The following is a 17378-nucleotide window of genomic DNA, read 5'->3' as shown; positions in this document are numbered from 1 at the left end:
AAATAAGTTATGCAAAGGTCAATTTGTGACTTTTCCTGGACTTCATTACTCACTACTAACATGCCCGAAAAACAGTTCTTATTTCCGTGTTATCTTAGCTCACTGAAACAGCATTTGTCTATCAGGATTAGAAAACACAGCGTCATGGTGGCTGACCTTCTGCGAGGCGAGGTACTCCATGCCTCGGGCCACCTGGTAGGCGCAAGACACGAGGTCTTTGAAGGTGAGCTGCTCGTCTGGGATTTTACAGGTGTCGAACGAGTAGTCCATGCCCGGTGGCCGCCGCGCCCGCAGGTACTCCCTCAGGTTGCCCTTAGAGGCGTACTCCACCAGGACGTACAGAGGGCCTGAACGCAACACAGAGCACAGGGACACTTTCAGCACAACGGTTGATATATTGTGTTAGCTATCTCCGCTTTATTGCGCTGCGGCCTCACCGTCCTGCGTGCACGCTCCCAGCAGGTTGATAATGTTTTTGTGTTTTCCGATCATCTTCATCATCTCCATCTCCGACACCAGGTCTGACAAGTCTTTATCCGTGGCGTCATCTGAGAAAGACATGAAGAAAAAGTGATGAAGCACTTTATCCACAGTGACAGAGGATGATAGGAAAGTCGTTGTTGTTATCGAATCATGAATTTTGTTTTCCAGTAAAGAAAAGAACAAGAGCTCAAGAGAAGGAAAGAGGTTAAAAGACAGAGAGATCCACAGAGGAAGACAGAGAGGAAGTGAACACTAACAGTAACACTGTATGGGCTCCGACAGTACTTAAAGATGGGTAATGGAAATGGAAAAGACCGGGAAAAACATCGATCAGCGCTGCCTTTATTTTGAGTTATGTTGCTTTTACAATTATTTTTACATCAATAAATTCCTTTTTAAATCAATATTGGTAGTCAAGTTGTTGGTGTAATAAGTATGATAATGTGCAGTGAGGCATTATCTCTTACTTGAAGCAGACTTAAGTTTGAGAATGAGGGAAGCATGAGACCAGACAAAGCAAATTCATACGTGTAGATATGAGAGGATTGGGCATATTTCCTTTAGAAAATCTCAGAGCACAGCATTGCCAAGATTGGGAAATCACTAACCTTTCAGCATCTTCACAGCAACATCCAGCGGCTTGTTGGGCTTCTCTTTGTCGATGCCGATAGCCTCGGCCATCACCACCTGCCCGAAGCATCCCTCGCCCAGAGGCTTACCCAGAGTCAGACTGAAACGAAAGAGGGAGAGTATTAGAGATTTGATTTCTGCTGCTAGCAGTGTGGAGGGTGTTATATTTGATTGTATTTTTCTCGATAAGCGAGGAGGAAGGTGTCGTGTTGACCTTTATGAAATGCGGCTCACATGTTTTCAGAGCACATCATGTTTCAAGGACACCTCCACAGTGTCTGTCAACTCTGAAATATGTTGCTTGGCAGTGTGAAAAAGCCCCAGCGCAGGCACTGTGTTTCTTTCTCTCTGACAGGCGTCTAGACAACAGTGATGAATGTAGATGCGTGGAAGCATTTTTCTTACCGCGTTCGAGGAAACTCCCATTTGGGGTCGGAGGGCAGCTCCAGCTCCGAGACGTTGGCCAGCATCGGTCCGTCGCTGGAGGACAGGCGGGCGATCCGCACCAACGGGGTGTTGGAGTTCATGGAGGAGTTAGAATCCAAGGAAACCTGCTTGGGTGCAAAAGACAGACTGTTATAGACTCTGAAAACGAAGAGGTGATGTGTGTTGAAACGAGTAGACAGAGAGGAAGCCTCACATGACCTTTGACCCACAAAATTATATTTGAATAAAACATATCTGCGTGATAAGCTTTATCTTAATATTCAAGTTAGCATCTAATCTTACAGTTTGGATGAGATACAAAACATGGAATATTTATCCATTTCTGTGATATTTAAGTGGATCAAGTCTTCTGTTTTTTAATATGTCTAGTATTTGAAAACGACTTATCTTAAAGTTCATCTAGTGTCATTGACAATGGTTTTTCCCCTTTATAATCCTAGTGGTTTTAGGGGGGCAATAACCCACAAATTAAAATAGCAAACAGAAATAAAACAGTAATTGAAAAATATTAACCTTCTCAAACCTCCATTTAAAATTCCACAAGCAATAACTTTTTAGAAGCTACATTAATGACTGATTAACTTCAAGATGGAATGATTTTTCGGTAACGACAGACTGCAAACATCCCTCATCTCAGGAACAAAGTCAGAGCTCATTCGGCAGCTTGAGGTTTTTCTGAGAAACAGCCTGACTTCTGACACCGGCGGTGACTTTTACAAACAGCCGGCCCGTGGCAGTGCAGGAGGAAGCCGGCAGAAACAAAGACGAATGAAGGAGGGGGCAGAGGTGGGCGAGCGTGAGGCGAGGTGACATGGACGTCTATATCCATCAGCCGGATCCATTTCCAAACCGCTGCCAGGCCTGCAGGCCCGTCATCCCACCACCATTTATCTGAATGCTGAGGGGAGGTGAGGGAGGGGGGCTTTTGATGAATCTGTTTGTGTCTGCCAGCTCGGCCCCTTCAGGTGGGGTCCTCAAACAAACATGTCCACTTACCAGACCCCTTCGTAAACTTCTCGGGCCGGAGTGAAATGAGAAAAATGCTGTGAAGCTTTAAACTTAAAAAAAAAAAACAGTCCCGACCACAATTTTCAGAGGCATGAAAAGTAATATCTGATAGAACATGCCAGGCGGTTTATGGGAGATTTACTCAGAGTTATGAAAAAGAAAGGAGAGAACCGGGAGATTAGCTTTACAAAAATGAAGCAAAGATTACAGAAAAATGCAATAAGGCCTTTCCCTGCACTGCCTTATAAGAGCATGTATATAAAGGTAGCGGAATAGAGGAGATTTAGAGGCTCCAATTAGAGCGTCTTACCTAATATAACCTGCTGTTATGGAAGGCGTAATAAGAAATACGGATTATTTTAAAACTTTCCAGCTAAATCCTGTCATGTTTGTTTTCCAAGAACTGTGCTATGACTTTCAGGCAATATTTTCCTTTCTTAAAATGCATCTTTTTGCCATTTGAGGACGCACAACCCTTCAATTATGGAGCTGGAAAGCTGGAGCTCACACAGAACAACCACACAGTGGCAGAGAGAGCAGGGCGGAGCAGGATGGGTAAACTCTTTATATGCATCCACAGTGCAAATGCAAGATAGACCACTTTCTGGATCATCGAGATTGCAAGAACCCAAAGAATAAGAGTCACACTGCACCGCCTAAAGATGTGATGTTTGAATGTATAAGTATATTTAATCTAATCAAATATAAAGGACAGTAGATCAGTGGATGAGTGGCAGAGGTGAAAGTCCGTTGATGAGAGTTAAGCGTGGGAATAGAAGTGAAGATGAAGGTTTATTAATTAATGTGGAGAGCCAGGAACGGAGCTCTAGCCAGATTTAAAAAAGCCTTTTGTCTTTGTTGCACATTTCATAAAATCCTCCTTTTAAGTTTATTTCCTATTTTGGTCTTGAACACGCCTCGGTTTATCTTGTCCTAGTTCTGTTTGGACTTGGATTTGACTTGGACTTGATCGAAGTTCATCCTGAACTCCCCGAGAGACAATGCCGTGAAGACTTCGGCAGGCTGTGGCGATGCAGCTGCTCCACTTTATGTCTCTCGCCAAACAGTTGAGGGCCGAGTGTGCATTACAAGGAGTGAAATCTAAAACTAACACTGACAGTCACAGGAGGGCATAAATATCCCTGAGCTGAATCTGCTCCAAGATAAATGTGAACACATGTCAGCAGAGTGATGGCTTCCAGCGTCCGCACAACGTCATCAAGCAAGCGGGACAGCGAGAGTCAGATAGACGCACAATAACGCTCTCGATTTATTTATACTCGCAGCTTGCAAGCAATTCTTCTTTGAGAATTACAGAGGTTACAAAGACAGACATGGCAAAAGCCACACTGCAAGTTCCTCATCGTGGCCCTGATGCAGGAATACAGCTTTATTTTTCCACAACTTTCCATAGCTGTTTCCTGGTGCATCCTTGGGTTAGAGATGATAATCCTTCCCTGACTAGTATGGCTTTTGAGCAAACTAGATTTTGCTGTTTGAATTTGAAAAAAACAGCTGAAAACAGCGTCTGATGCAATGGAAGTGTTAAACAAGTGTTTCGCCATCTACTTTCTTCACACTGGATACTCACAGGTTTGACCAGCCACCTTTTAATGTCTATAAAGCCAGCTGAGTTTGCCTAAAATGTTAATGCATTGAATAAAATGCTAAAAGTGTTGGACTCAAGTACCTCAGGGATTAGAGGTATATTTTTCTCCCATTTTTTGCAGTTTATATGATGTTTAAATGCAGTTTTGTGGGGAAGAAAGGCTTAATGCTCATTATTTAAACTTATTGGAGAAGAGACATTACACGTTAAACTAAACAGACAGGTAGAGAGAGAAAGAGGGGGGGAAAGTGTGTTCGAATCTTGTATCTACTTTCTGTTACCTGTCTCTTGAGGGGGAACTTTGACAGTTTCTGCACGGGTGGCGTTGGCAGCGTCTTCTGCGTCGTCATCCTCATGCGGCAAAGGACCACGATGACCACGGCAAGGATGAACAGCACGCAGCCCGTCACGTAGATGAGGACGTCAGCGTAGTAGTCCTCCTTTTCAGCGCTAACTGCTATGGCAGGAGGAGGTCAGCAACATGGGATGTCAGACAAAAAAATATGCGTCGAAATGGAGATATAACACATCGTGCATTTTATTCATCCTTGTCCCCCTCAATCAAAATCCAACCCTAACCCCCAAGCATGCTTTGCTCAGTAGCACTGACTATCTAGGAAGTCGTTTTCTATGGAATAACATCTGTAAATCAAACAGATCAGAGAGGAGTCAGCTTGTAGTTTCATTCGGCAGCAGATAATTGCACCTGTGATATGCTTCTTCACAGGGAGGTAATTACTGTGTTGAACACCTCACAAAACAAAAACGTCTTTAAATTGCCCCGTGGCCTTGAGACATTTAAACAGATGATCTTCTCTGATTAAAAAGCTCCTTGCATTAGAGGCTAGATTGCACGTTCTGCTCATGCAATTAAAAAGGTGCAATAACACAGTTCTAGTGCGTTTTAAGTTCGCTAACAAGCAACACTCTTTCATAATGTACGATAATTACATTTGAAAATGAACGTCAAAGATTGTGCTACTGAGAAAAGCAAAAAGTACAGTTGCAATCACAATTTCAGGGAGTTTCTAAACATTTGAGTTGGAAGAAATGGACGACAAAAGACCCGCATAGAGAAGAGGAATATACCTGGAAGCACCGTCAGCCAGGCAGAGTGGTAAGCATAGCCGATAGAGTTCCCTGCCAGACAAGTGTACTCGCCCGCATCCTCAAAAGACACATTGGTCAAGAAGAGAACCTCTAGCTCCTTATCTGTAGTGTTAATACCGGCCGTCTGTGGAGGATGGAGAGGGGGTAAAGAGATGGAGGGAGAGAAGAAAGAGAGGAGATATCGTGAGCCCAAAGCTTCTTAGAGGAAACACCAAATACACCCTGCAGGAAAGGACAGGAGTGCCGATTTGAAGGCAGTGCGGCTTGTTTCTTCCGCTGACACCAACACCTGAAAACACCCAAGCTGCACCGTCACCACGCTGCGAAAAAAGCCTGCTGGTTTAATCTAAATCCTCATGCAACCTGGAAAGTTGTCACACTGCAAAACATCTCCTTCTTATCAAAGTAGTCTTTTAAGGTCTGAAGGAGAAAATGTGACAACAGTGACAATCTGGTTTATTCTGGCCTCTTACAAGAAACTGGCACTACTGTAAATAAAGTTTTCCTCTTACTCCTATGCCAGACTTTATCCCTTATTTAAGAAACCATACATTTAGCTCTCACTTATTGACAGAAAAGTACTCATATAAGATGTAACATTTTGCAGCAGACAGTTTTCTTTTGACAGAGATTGACAGTTTTGTCTTGTCATTACAAAAAGAGTGGGTTTAAATCAAACCAGCGTAAAGTCTGCCCGACACCAAAGCAAACAGATCCTTTCACCAGCAACAACAGCAGCTGGATGGTATACCAGCCACATGGAACTTGGAATATAAGATGTTATTCTGAATGTCTTTTAGTTTTATGCATTTGTGTATTTTGATCTTGAAAGTCTTTCTTCTAGGGGTACCTCAAGGATCTATTCTGGGCCCATTGATTTTCTGTAAAATGTAATTGAAATGAACTGCCGTTAATGGTTTGTCCAAGATTTGTGTTCCCTTACATACAATATAATACAAATATAAACATGTTTAAGCTTAGCAACTTGTGTTTAGTATTCAAAAACAAAGACTTAGAAGGGCTTCCATAAAGATTCAGTACGGCCAATTATAAATAACCTTGAAAAAAACTCCAAAATGACGTCCTGCAGCTGTGGCTTTTCGCCTTTGACTAATGGTTAGTGCGATGTCCAGTGGGGGAGTTTCAAACCAGTGTCTGATGTGGCTTTGTATGGGTTGTGGTGGAGGGGGTCTCTGACTCCCAAGGCCTCAGTAATAAACAGTGACATCCAGACCCAGGCATGAATCAGAATAATACAACTGGAGAGTGCACTCCCAGTGAAATCAATACCACTCTGTGTGTGTTTGTCGTGTGTTTTGTTTTACTTGGGGCTTTATATATGCATGTGTTTGTAAAAGTGGTTTGTGGGAGAGCGGGAGACTTTATTTTTGTCGCAGTAATTAAAAAGGTGTGTTTGTTATTGATCGGGGGGAAGACAAATTTCCAGCTACTCGGAGCTACTAACTAACAAAATGTGAGAATATAAACCTAATCACTAACAGAGGAATGTGTGTGTAGATCTGTCTGTGTCAGAGGTTTCAATCAGTACCTTGCATTTATCTGTGTGTAAGAGTGTGTATAAGAATGTGTGTGTTATGGGAGAGCGTTTTGTCGCAGCGATTAAAAGGTGTGTCCGCTATTGATCCGGGAGGAAGACAAATTTCCACCGGACGTTAAAAGGGATACTAACTAACACAATGTGAGCATATAAACTCAAATCCTAGCAGGGGAATGTGTGTGTGTGTGTGTGCGTTGTACTATTAGCAAGCCGGTAAGTCTATCAAACCCACAACCGAGAAGAGCCCCGCAGAGAGGAGGAGACCCAGCAGAGGATCAAATGTGCTGAGGCGGCAGTTGTTTCGGAGCTCAGGATTTACCTGGTTTGTGCACCATGAGCCAGAAAGCGTTTTCCGACTTGCCTACAAAGTTTGAGGCGCGACACCAGTACTTCCCGGCGTTTCTCTCTGTCACGTTGGACAGTTTCAACTTACTGTGGGTCTCAGTGTGTTTACTGAACAGCCTCTGTAAAGGGAACAGTGAGGCCTTTACAGCAAAGTCCTGCAAGAACACATGTAGAGTACATATATGCAAACCTGAGCTTAAAAAGCATCACTGTCAAGCTTTTAAGATCACAAAAACACACAGACACACCGTCAAACTGTCTATTGGGAGATCAAAGGCATTACAGTATGTCAATCTTACCGAAACGTGTGTGCTACGTTCCTAAACACACACTCATGCTTGCTCACACACACACATTGCTCGTGACAGCCTCTCCAGCAGAGAAAGTGCAGATGAATAATTAAACGGGCTAAGCACATAAAGGAGAAAACATATCATGTTTTATGGTTGCTTAATGAACATCCAAGGCTTAGCTCCAGACGCCATCCCTCTCCCCTCCCCACGCTGGGTCGAGTCGCTCATCGTTAACTCTTTTTCCAGGCATCAAAAGAGCGATTCAGGCATTTCTAAAAAATCAAAAAAAGAATCATGCATGACCCCCTCCTCCCACCCCCAGCTGTATTTAACTTATACGGTGTATGCCACACATGAGATGTCGCGGAGAGTCTGAATGAAATGTGGTGAGAGTGTAGAGAGAGAGGCACACACAGATCTCAGTAAATACTGTTTCAATTATGTGGTAGTCGAAAATAGAGCGTGGAGCCGCGGTCTAGGCTTGCTTTCCCCCCCTCTTTCTCTCTTTCTCTTGGCCTGTCTCCCTCCTCCTCTTTCTCCCCATCTGTCCTCCCTCATTTCTCTCTTGTTTGAGTCACTTTGTTTCTTAAAGTCGAGACGGCAATCAGGTCTAGACAACAAACAGGGCTGATGACGGACTGATCACATTTTCTCAGAAGCTTTATTAAAATGATATTTACTATAGTGTTTAATAGCTCATTCTGGTAGTTTTATTTAGAGAAATACTGTGACTAAGTGCCTTTTAAAGGAACAGTTCAACATTTAATTAGTGAGCTTTAGAGGAGCTGCTATTTTGTTACCTTCAGTCCGAGCCAGGGTAGCTTTTTTCAATCGCTATGCTATGCTAAGCTAACAGACTGTCAGCTACCTTTGCAATACACTTGTATAAACATATTTCAAGCTGTTCCTTAAAGTTGAGATGGTTCCTCTAACGTCATTTTCACTTGCAATGTGGGAAATGACCTTCTTCATTGGTGCCAACCGTTCATATTAGAAACATATTTCATATTCTTTCTAGTAAATGATTTCTGAAAAAGATTATGAAGCCTGTTACAGGATCTGCTGTGGGGATGAGCGTCCCTCGTGCGCATGAAGGTTATTAATTAAGGCTTCAGCTGCAAAATAATCCATCATTGATGCAGCCAGGTGTATATCGGAGTACTCTCTTCGACCTTGAAATGATTACTTTATAACTCACTTCAACTGACTAAAGTACAGCTCAGTTTGAAAGCCTCATTCCATCTTTTAGAAGTAGATGTTATGTTACCAATATCAGTACTAGTGCTTTTGTTATTTTTCTGTCTCCCTCTCTCCCAGCTCTTGTTTCTATTTCACCCCTTATTTATTTCCCTCTCATTCCTTCTGTCTCTCCATCTTTACCCACCGCTCTGTCCCACATTCCCTCTCCCTGCTGACTTTGCCCTTCCTTGTGTTCCTTCACTCATTTTTTCCACAGCTTTTTTGGGTGCCTTTTCCCTCTCTCCTCCTCCCTCCTCCTCCTCAAACCACGCGACGCAGCACATCTGACGGCAGCGGCGGTTAACAGAGGCCGTCTCTCTCCCTGTGTTGCCGCCACCACGGCAGTTAACTTAGTCCAAACCAGATGTTTGTTTTATTCCCTCGCTCTCTTGAGAGGCAAAAAAAAATAAAAAGGGAGAGGCAAAATAAGAAAGCAAAAGGCCTTCTTGGGTTTTTTTCCGATGGGAGTCTTCCTCTGTTCACCCCAAATAAAAAATAAAACACGCCTCTTAGTGGGTTTAGGGTGGTGTCCTCCTCGGCGAGGAATGCTTTCTACTCTATTCTTGAACACCAACACAGCCTGAGGAGGTGATGAGACCTCCAGCAGTTTCTCTTTAGCAGGAGCAAACCCTCCTAAGTCTATCTGACGCCTTCCCCACTGTGTTTGTTTAACCTTTATTTCACGAGGGAGTGCTTGGGATTGAGAAATGCCTTTTAAAATGCAACAAGATGCAGCTCCAGGGCAACCATACAGGCTGCAGACAAACAACACATGTCACAAATGTGACGAAACATATGAAACGTTTGCTCCAAAACACTTATCAGATTAATGGAAAATCAATATCTAGAGAGTCTTGTAGCTAACTTGTTCACAAACTTGTGTGTAATTGAAGAGTTTATTCCAAGAAGAAGCGAACACATCGACTTCAATCATCAACACCAATCAATCGAAGTTCATTGAAGAAGGTTTAGCCTCAAAATGTGACCTTTAACGTGGATTAAGGCTTTTTTAAAAGGTCGCTACCATCTCATATATTTCAGCTTTTGTTTGTTTTGTCTTCTGACATTTTCTGCCCGTTTGCTAATCTCTCAGAAAATCGAAATAAAGCTCTTTATGTTTGTTGTTTTTCTATTATTTGTTTTAAATCCAATAAGTAAAAGTTCAGGACTTTTGAGGTAACACTTAACTGATCAGATTAGTTTGTGAATATATTAAGTTAGTGACATGTTTCATGTTGTGGTCCTGCTATGGGATATAAAAAGTAAAATTCAACCTTGAGGTAAAACAAAAATCCACTTTTTTAATGATTGAATTTAATTGAATCCACCTTAAGGAGTTGCTCTTCGTATTTCTTGCCAGTGCTTAGGCGCCGAAATGTATGATCTCCTTTCAAAACTGAAGCAGTGCAAGTGCCACGAGCAGAAAAACCTGCAGTGTGATTTACGGTCAAGTTATTAGGTTAATGAGAGAACGTTTTTCGATATGCTGCATACTATAAGTGCAGGTGAGGCTTTTCCTTCCCATAATGAAGGTGTGCAGGAATGAGCTCTTCAATTACATGCAGCAGTGAAAAGAGCCGACAGGCCCTGCAGACCCTCCTACTGTAAAACTCATTACACTAGACATTTAGGAGGAATTATGAGTGAAATTATCATAAAGTGCTGCTGTACTCCCGGCTGGCGCTCATTAGCGGTGTGTGCTGCAGACCCACCTTCAGGATGTTGACGTAGGGAATGCCGTCGGGGCCGTAGCGGCTGCCGTTGACCTCGATGTGTTTGAGCCACTGGATGTGCGGCTGGGCGTCGCTGTACACCTTACAGTGAAACTCCACGTCGCTGCCCACCACCACCGACTGATTGGCTGGGAGGCCGGCCTGCAGGATGGGTCTGTGGGGGGAGCGCTCTGTCGGAGGAAGCACGGAGTCATTAGTCATGCTTAGGAATTATGCTGCAGAAACGTTTCTCTGGTGGGTTTTTAGAACATGTTAATGTATTCCTTGTTTACACAGAAGCAGAGTAAATGGTTGAGGGTTGTTTACCTAGCACATCCAGCTGGTAGGTGTGGGTGATGGAGCCGTACTTGTTCTGCACGACGCAGGTGTAGTTTCCTCGGTCTGATGGCACGGCGCTCTCCATCACCAGACTCCACTGCTGGTGTCTCAGCTGAGGGGAGGGGACAGAGAGGAGGGGAGAGGTCAGGGTTTGTTGTCACAACACAGCCTAATGTGTGAGGATACGGAGCTCTTTTATCAAGAAATCTCAGGGGGAGTTTGGTCCCGTCAAGGTTATTAATAAAATGAATACACAGTATACATTTTAGGATTTATCATCCTTAACCAGAATAACATGGGAGCAGTTTGGAAAATTACGAACTGTGTGACCTAGATACACTTTGTAGAGACGGACGATACTGCAATATAAGCATCTCTTTCACAAACAAATGAGCACTTTATTTTTTCCGATGTTCAATTGTTCAACATTTAAAACAGTATAACAACTTAACATCCTTGTAATAATTGTGTACTAGTTGACGCAAGATACACATAATGAGCATAAACATTTTTTGACAAGCTGAAAACATCTTGATGGGAAACAGCTCTGAGAAGTGAGATCAAAAGGATTCAGTGTGGAGAGGGCAGTCCACTCTGGATCAGATTTGATAAGAAATGTTAGACTGAAGACATGCGACGGGATGAATTTACTAATTCAAGATGAAAGATTGCTCAACATGCTGCTAAACAATGACGGACAATGGCTTTAAAAAAGAATGCCACAAAGCCCAAATATTTGATTCAAACTAATTGATAGAAAAAAATAAACTACTCATATGGGATTATTTTGATGAAAAGCAGCTCAGAAAGTCTCTTGAAATCATTTTCATCTCTCCCTGCAATGATGGCAGGCAGGACTTTTTTTTCTTCTTCTCCTGCAACCTCTGAAATTGGTTCCACGGTTCCAGTCAAAACCAATCCACTCCCAGAGAGTCGAAGGGTACATTTTGTGTCGTAATTGAAAGCAGGTGTGGCTGTGTGGCAGCAGCAGCAGCAGCAGACAGATAGTAACTTGACAGATTCACAAGCCGCTCAGAGGCAGAGTGAGCAGCGCTGCACGGCGAGGCGAGAACACACAACCTGCTACGCATCGCTAGGCAGAGTCTCCACGGGCCGAGAGGGACGACCTCCACGGCGTAAGTGGAAACATGCGGCGCAGACGCCAAGGCTGCTGCGAGACAAGCGTGGCGTGACTTCCTCGGAAAGAGGTCAGAATTACTAAAGACGGGAGTGAGTGATGTCAACAAAGGGGCTTTTCAGGGTGGAACACTCAACATCACCTGCGTAGGAAAATGTGCCGACAGAGTGTTTTCACAAACGTTTAACCCCACGCGCTTAGGTAGGAGGCCAGCCATTCACAGAACGTATATATTTGTAGGTTACGTGCCCCCCCTCCTCCTACTTCTTTTTCTCCCTCTGTCCTACAGTACACACTCCTTAACTCTCTCTTGGAGGCACATGCGGAAAATAGTGTAACAGTGTAAATATTATGCCTGTGTGTGCTTTCTGCAGTTGCATGGTAACGTTGAGCAGGCAGCCCGCTCAACGCTGGCAAATGGTTTTTCAGAGCGGCTGGCTCCACCCCGTCTACCCCTCTCAGAGCCGGGGAGTCAAACTGAAGTCAATGGCGGCTCTCATGAGCAGATGAGTGACGCCTTATGCTGCGGTCGCTGAGCCCGAAGAGAGTGGGGGGAGCTAGAAGGTGGTAAAATATGAGCTGTAGTCGATGCTCTTTAGAGGCCAAGACCACCAACAGAAACAGAGAGAGACTGTGATCAGAGTTATGGTTGTATTTAGGCCTCCATATCATAACAATACCTCATTCACTGACAACTTAAAGAAGGGAAAGTACATTCACTTGTCCTGAGGTGCTGGCCTATCCAACTTCTTCTGACAGCTGTACTTACTGTGCAGATTCTGATTAACATTAAGCTTCTGATGACTCTGGTTGCTGTCAAGAAAGAAATATTGTATGTTGCTGCGAACAAAATCACAGCCTGCCTTAGCTCAATGTATTTCAAATAAAATCTGCAGGGGAGTTTGTAATACTTGCTAAATCTGCAGCAGGAAAGTCCCCAGACCAGGGCTTCAGAAAGTATCTGGGAAAACTTGATTCCTGTTTTGTATTTTAACATTTGGGGATTTGTAAATAGTTGTTACAATTCTCATTCCAGCCATAAGTAATAAGACGTTTGTTGATCCTTTGTGTCTAAGAATTGTTGTTAACCTATCTTAAAACAATACGATGCAAAGTTTAATAGAGAAAACTGAACAACTCTCCACTTAATATGAAAAGTTATAATCATAAGCCATTATTATGTCATATCTGACACACACAGGTTTCATAGTCCTGCTTTTTTCAAATCTGCACTTTCCCTTCCTTTCAGCACTGTTATAGCTGCTTAAAGTGTTGATAACTGAGGCCTTTCTCCACTGCACATCCACTCAAATTGAATCAGTTTTGTGTAGTAGTTATTAACTTTGAGTGACATTTCCAATCTTACTCCCCTCTGTCTTTCCCCTCACACATTAAATAATGTTCTGCATACATGTCACTTGCTTTAATGGCCATGTTACATTGGCTTACCCCCGTTGAACCTGCAGCATTAGTCCCCGAACGTGATAATCCCATCCGTTCCAATCATGCCAGATTCCAAACAGAATTAACTTATTAAGGAGCTTACGTTAGAGTCATACGAGGCTTTAAAGTTTTAGGGCTTTGGCTGTGAACCTACAGAAGGGCACAAGCCATGGGAATGGACAGGGGTGTTTCACACTGTAAAAAGTATTTGCTTAGAGGAGAAAAGAACTAGGAGTAGAGTTGGATTGATTTATGATGCATGATATATCTTGAGACAAATGCATTTATCCGCTTTCTTTAAAGATTTGTTCTTGCCTTATAGAGCCTGCCAGAGAAGTTAGCTCACCCCTATTGGCAGATTCTTTCATTTATTATAATCATAACAAGAATTCACGACTCGACTGCCAGCTTAAACGGTTCATAAGCATGCAGACGTTTCATTTCTTGCAGTGTAGCAGTTGTCTGGGAAAACACAGGAAGCTCTGCTCCCTTTATAGTCCAAACCCTCCGTCTTCACCTCGCAAAATAGCCCTGTCAGAACCAGTTACCAGAATTTATGACTGTGTCAGAGCAGAGCAGTGGCGCGGATCTGCGCTACGTCTAATTTGACCTACGGAGAAAAAGGAAATGGATAGAAGCGACCTTAGGGGCCGGCTATTAACGCTGGTATAGGTTGCGGGTTTATTGACTGGGGTTGGCTCTACCTGGCATTGCATCAACAAAGATGAAAAGACTGTAAAATGTGGAGAGTTTGCAGGAGAAACCATACAGTGTGTCTTTTGATAACCCTGGTGTATTTGGGTTAAACGACAGGGGAGAAAGGTGAATTACCGTGGAGTCCAAAAATAATCTTGCAAAGTGTAGAAATTCCTACGCGGCCTACAGAGACTCACAATCAAGGCTGTGTTAAAACCTGGATGCTTAAAGTCTTAAAACGTAACAGTGTGGAGCCAGTTAAAGAGGCCTGCCTTGGAAACCTGTCAAAACGGGGATTGAAAAATCATTTAATCGTGGGTGAAATGAAACACAATAATTACATTGTCGTCTTTTGTCCCGCTTTGTGCCGCCGCAGTTTAGCATGAACACAATAAAACCCCTTGCAGCATATGTGGCAGCATACAACAAGCATTGGCTTTGGCTGTCAAAAGACTCCGGCCCGTTCAATGGGCTGCAGACACGCCCATCTCTCCCCACCTCCCATCTGATGGCTCAATAGAGAGGTGAACTTCGACCTCTGGGCCCTGCCCCTCTATAACGCTTGAGGTTCGGAGCGCCACAGTTGTCTGGAGAAGGCACACAATGCTCCGGCGCGTCGCCCTGCTGGAATTTCATTTCCAATTTCACAAATGAGCCGCACGTCCCATTTAGCGATTCATTTAGTTTCAACAAACGTACCGTTAAGTTCTCCGTGTTGCATTTCAATAGACTTACAAAGCTCTTGTGAGATAGAAGGGAATGTCTTAACAACCTATACTAAGAAGACATTACTGTAAAGCTGGATAATCTGTGGATTTGTCTAATTCGAGCTTTTAAGAGTTATAATTATACAACTATGTGCTAAATACTATATTTTACGGGTAGCTTCAACTATAAGCGTTAATCTCTTTCAAAACTACAAGCATTTATCCCATGATTATACAAGTAATTAAAAGGTTTTTCGCTGGGAAGCTCCAAAACTAACACAAAATATAGATGATATATATGGTATAATAAAATATTAGGAGGCATATAAAAATACATACACATGCGTTTAGGAAAAAGGGTGCATTAAGGAGAGGTTGAAGGTGGATGTTCTTGGACAACTTCATTTTATACATACATTACATAATACTTTTCGTTGAGTTAAAGGAGGAGAGAAAGCATTAAAACTGTCAACTTAAAACAAGTCTGAGTTACTGAGTGACTTATTTTCACCACTTTCAACACTTTCTACGCAGCACCTGTCATTGAAAGGTCCTTAAGAAGTCCTTTACACAAAGAAAATACCGCTCAATATAAGGCTTTTCTGCAGTAAGGGGATCTGATGGGTCTATACATATACTGTATATAGTTCACAATTTCTTTTAAGCCCTGTACGTGGGGAAAAAAACCCTTGTTGAAAGTGATGTATTCAAGGACCAAAAGAGAAAGGCCACTTTCAGGCACTCCAGAAAGAAGGTTGGTAATGGACCCTAATGGTCTGCTCAGTAAGTAACGTTCCCTCACACTGATCTGAAGGCACTCAGAGTCAATAACACTGTGCTGAGTGGAGAGGACTCACTTGGATCAGTTAGTAAGTCACTTAAAGCCACACACACTGTCCCAGTCCTGAGGGATGCCTGACAAAATCATCTTTAAAAAAAATCAGACACGGTATGCTTCATTCAGCGGAAATTAACCACGGCTGTCAAATATAAAAATGATCATGTCAATTCAATACGGCTGCCAGGGGAAGACAGCTTCACCTTGAAGACCCTGTTGGAGGAAAAGAGTCTTTGGAAGGCCATTGTCGGGCTGTCAGGACTCAGGATGCCCCCCGTCTGCCCCGGCCCTGCAAGATGAACTCATCACAGGAAGATGTGAGGAGGGGTGATGCGGGCTGTGACACGGTGACACTGAATGTACCGCAGACTGACAACAGATCCCTTTCTGTCTATCACAATGACAATTCAATCTGCAGCCGGTGTGTGAAGACTTAATACAGACTGATCTTTAGGTATATCTTTGCCTAACGTGACCAACCAAGAGTTGGATTTCTGGTTTCTTGTCAGGGTTGTCTGAAAAAAGATCAGAAAGAAGTGCATGTTATGTTTCCTGCAGCTTCCTCAAGGCAGTGAGTCTTTCTAATATTGTCAGAAATAATTTCAAGATGGGAGGTCTTACACGCAGCCATGAGTTCAAAGGCATCTACAGAAATGCTCAAATAATTAATCATCAGCACACCACAGTGCTTATAATGTGTGACTGTCTCTGGGAAAGGCAGTGCACAGACATTCACAACAGGATGAAGAAGAGCATCTAAAGCACAACCGTGTTAAACATTAGGAGACAATAGAATAGTATTAGGCACATCAATCAACCTAATGTGAGATAATGTGACTTTATTTTCTTACTGATGAGTTTTTAAAATCTACTTTTTGAATGATTGAGCACCATTGCCAACACTTCCTTCACTGCCATTGTTCTGGATTAATTTCCTGCAGGGTGTTGGAGCTTGGGCTAGCGGAGGTTGAGACGTCAGGGCGGGTGAATCCGTTATCCCTGACCCTTCTGAAGCCAGGCCATGTCACGGGCTTGTCTGTCACCCGGCACCCTGATTCTAAAGAAGGTGACCTCTCTGTTCACCTCCCTCAAGGCCAACAGTGGCCACATGCTGACTGGCTAACTGGATTTTAAAACAGCTCCAGGACAGGAGGGAGGGAGGTAGGGAGTGTGTGATAACATCTCGATAAAGACACAGACGGACGTCTCAATAACTGCCACCTCCGGTCTTACAACTTCATCAATAGCAGACACGATGCATGTGCAGGAATTTGTTAAAGAGACGTTGTTGCTGATACAGTCCTTTGTCTTTATGAGCCTCTAAAACACATTTATCTAAACAAATGGAAGATATTCTTTATGCAAGATAAAGCTATAAGCTGATTTTCATCTCAGAACCTTGGGCAACGACACACAAAGCAAACAACAGACACTTAAGACATGAATTTAGGACATATACGGTATGACTTGAACATTGCATAAGGATGTCAGAAGCCATACATCAATGTTAAGTGGCTTTGAAATGAACACATATCAAGATTTTCTTACAAAACTATACCGATTCTTCTTTAAAAGCATCAGTACCAAAGATCTCTCAGAATCAATCCGACCGCCAAGCTGACATACAGCTCAGATATATAATGTCCCAATAGGTTGGACACCTAAATACTTTACGACACCATTACAGAGTGCCATTACTTTCAGTAAGGGTGGCCACAGTGGGAACTAAACCCACATGGTCGGTGCCAGGCTCGACCCGCTGAGCTATACAGAGCGGAAAATG

General features: G+C 43.1%; 1 protein-coding gene across 12 annotated transcripts in view; it reads right to left on the bottom strand.

The window, feature by feature from the left end:
- fgfr3 (fibroblast growth factor receptor 3) overlaps positions 1-17378 on the bottom strand; it is a 66160-nt gene that overhangs the window by 11017 nt on the left and 37765 nt on the right. For 3 of the 12 annotated variants that reach the window (XM_063908595.1, XM_063908598.1, XM_063908607.1), the window contains exons 6-13: positions 10762-10885; positions 10435-10625; positions 7165-7345; positions 4459-4634; positions 1519-1667; positions 1092-1213; positions 438-548; positions 157-347 (exon numbers count right to left, since the gene is read on the bottom strand). In XM_063908595.1, coding sequence (XP_063764665.1) covers positions 157-347; positions 438-548; positions 1092-1213; positions 1519-1667; positions 4459-4634; positions 7165-7345; positions 10435-10625; positions 10762-10885 — 1245 coding nt within the window. Of the gene's footprint in view, positions 1-156; positions 348-437; positions 549-1091; positions 1214-1518; positions 1668-4458; positions 4635-5266; positions 5412-7164; positions 7346-10434; positions 10626-10761; positions 10886-17378 lie in introns of all 12 variants that reach the window. The other 9 variants (XM_063908599.1, XM_063908605.1, XM_063908597.1 and 6 more) reach the window with 8 other exon arrangements.

Source organism: Eleginops maclovinus, chromosome 19 (assembly GCF_036324505.1).
Source record: "Eleginops maclovinus isolate JMC-PN-2008 ecotype Puerto Natales chromosome 19, JC_Emac_rtc_rv5, whole genome shotgun sequence".
Classification (NCBI taxonomy): domain Eukaryota; kingdom Metazoa; phylum Chordata; class Actinopteri; order Perciformes; family Eleginopidae; genus Eleginops; species Eleginops maclovinus.
This window is presented reverse-complemented; position numbering and strand designations above follow the sequence as displayed.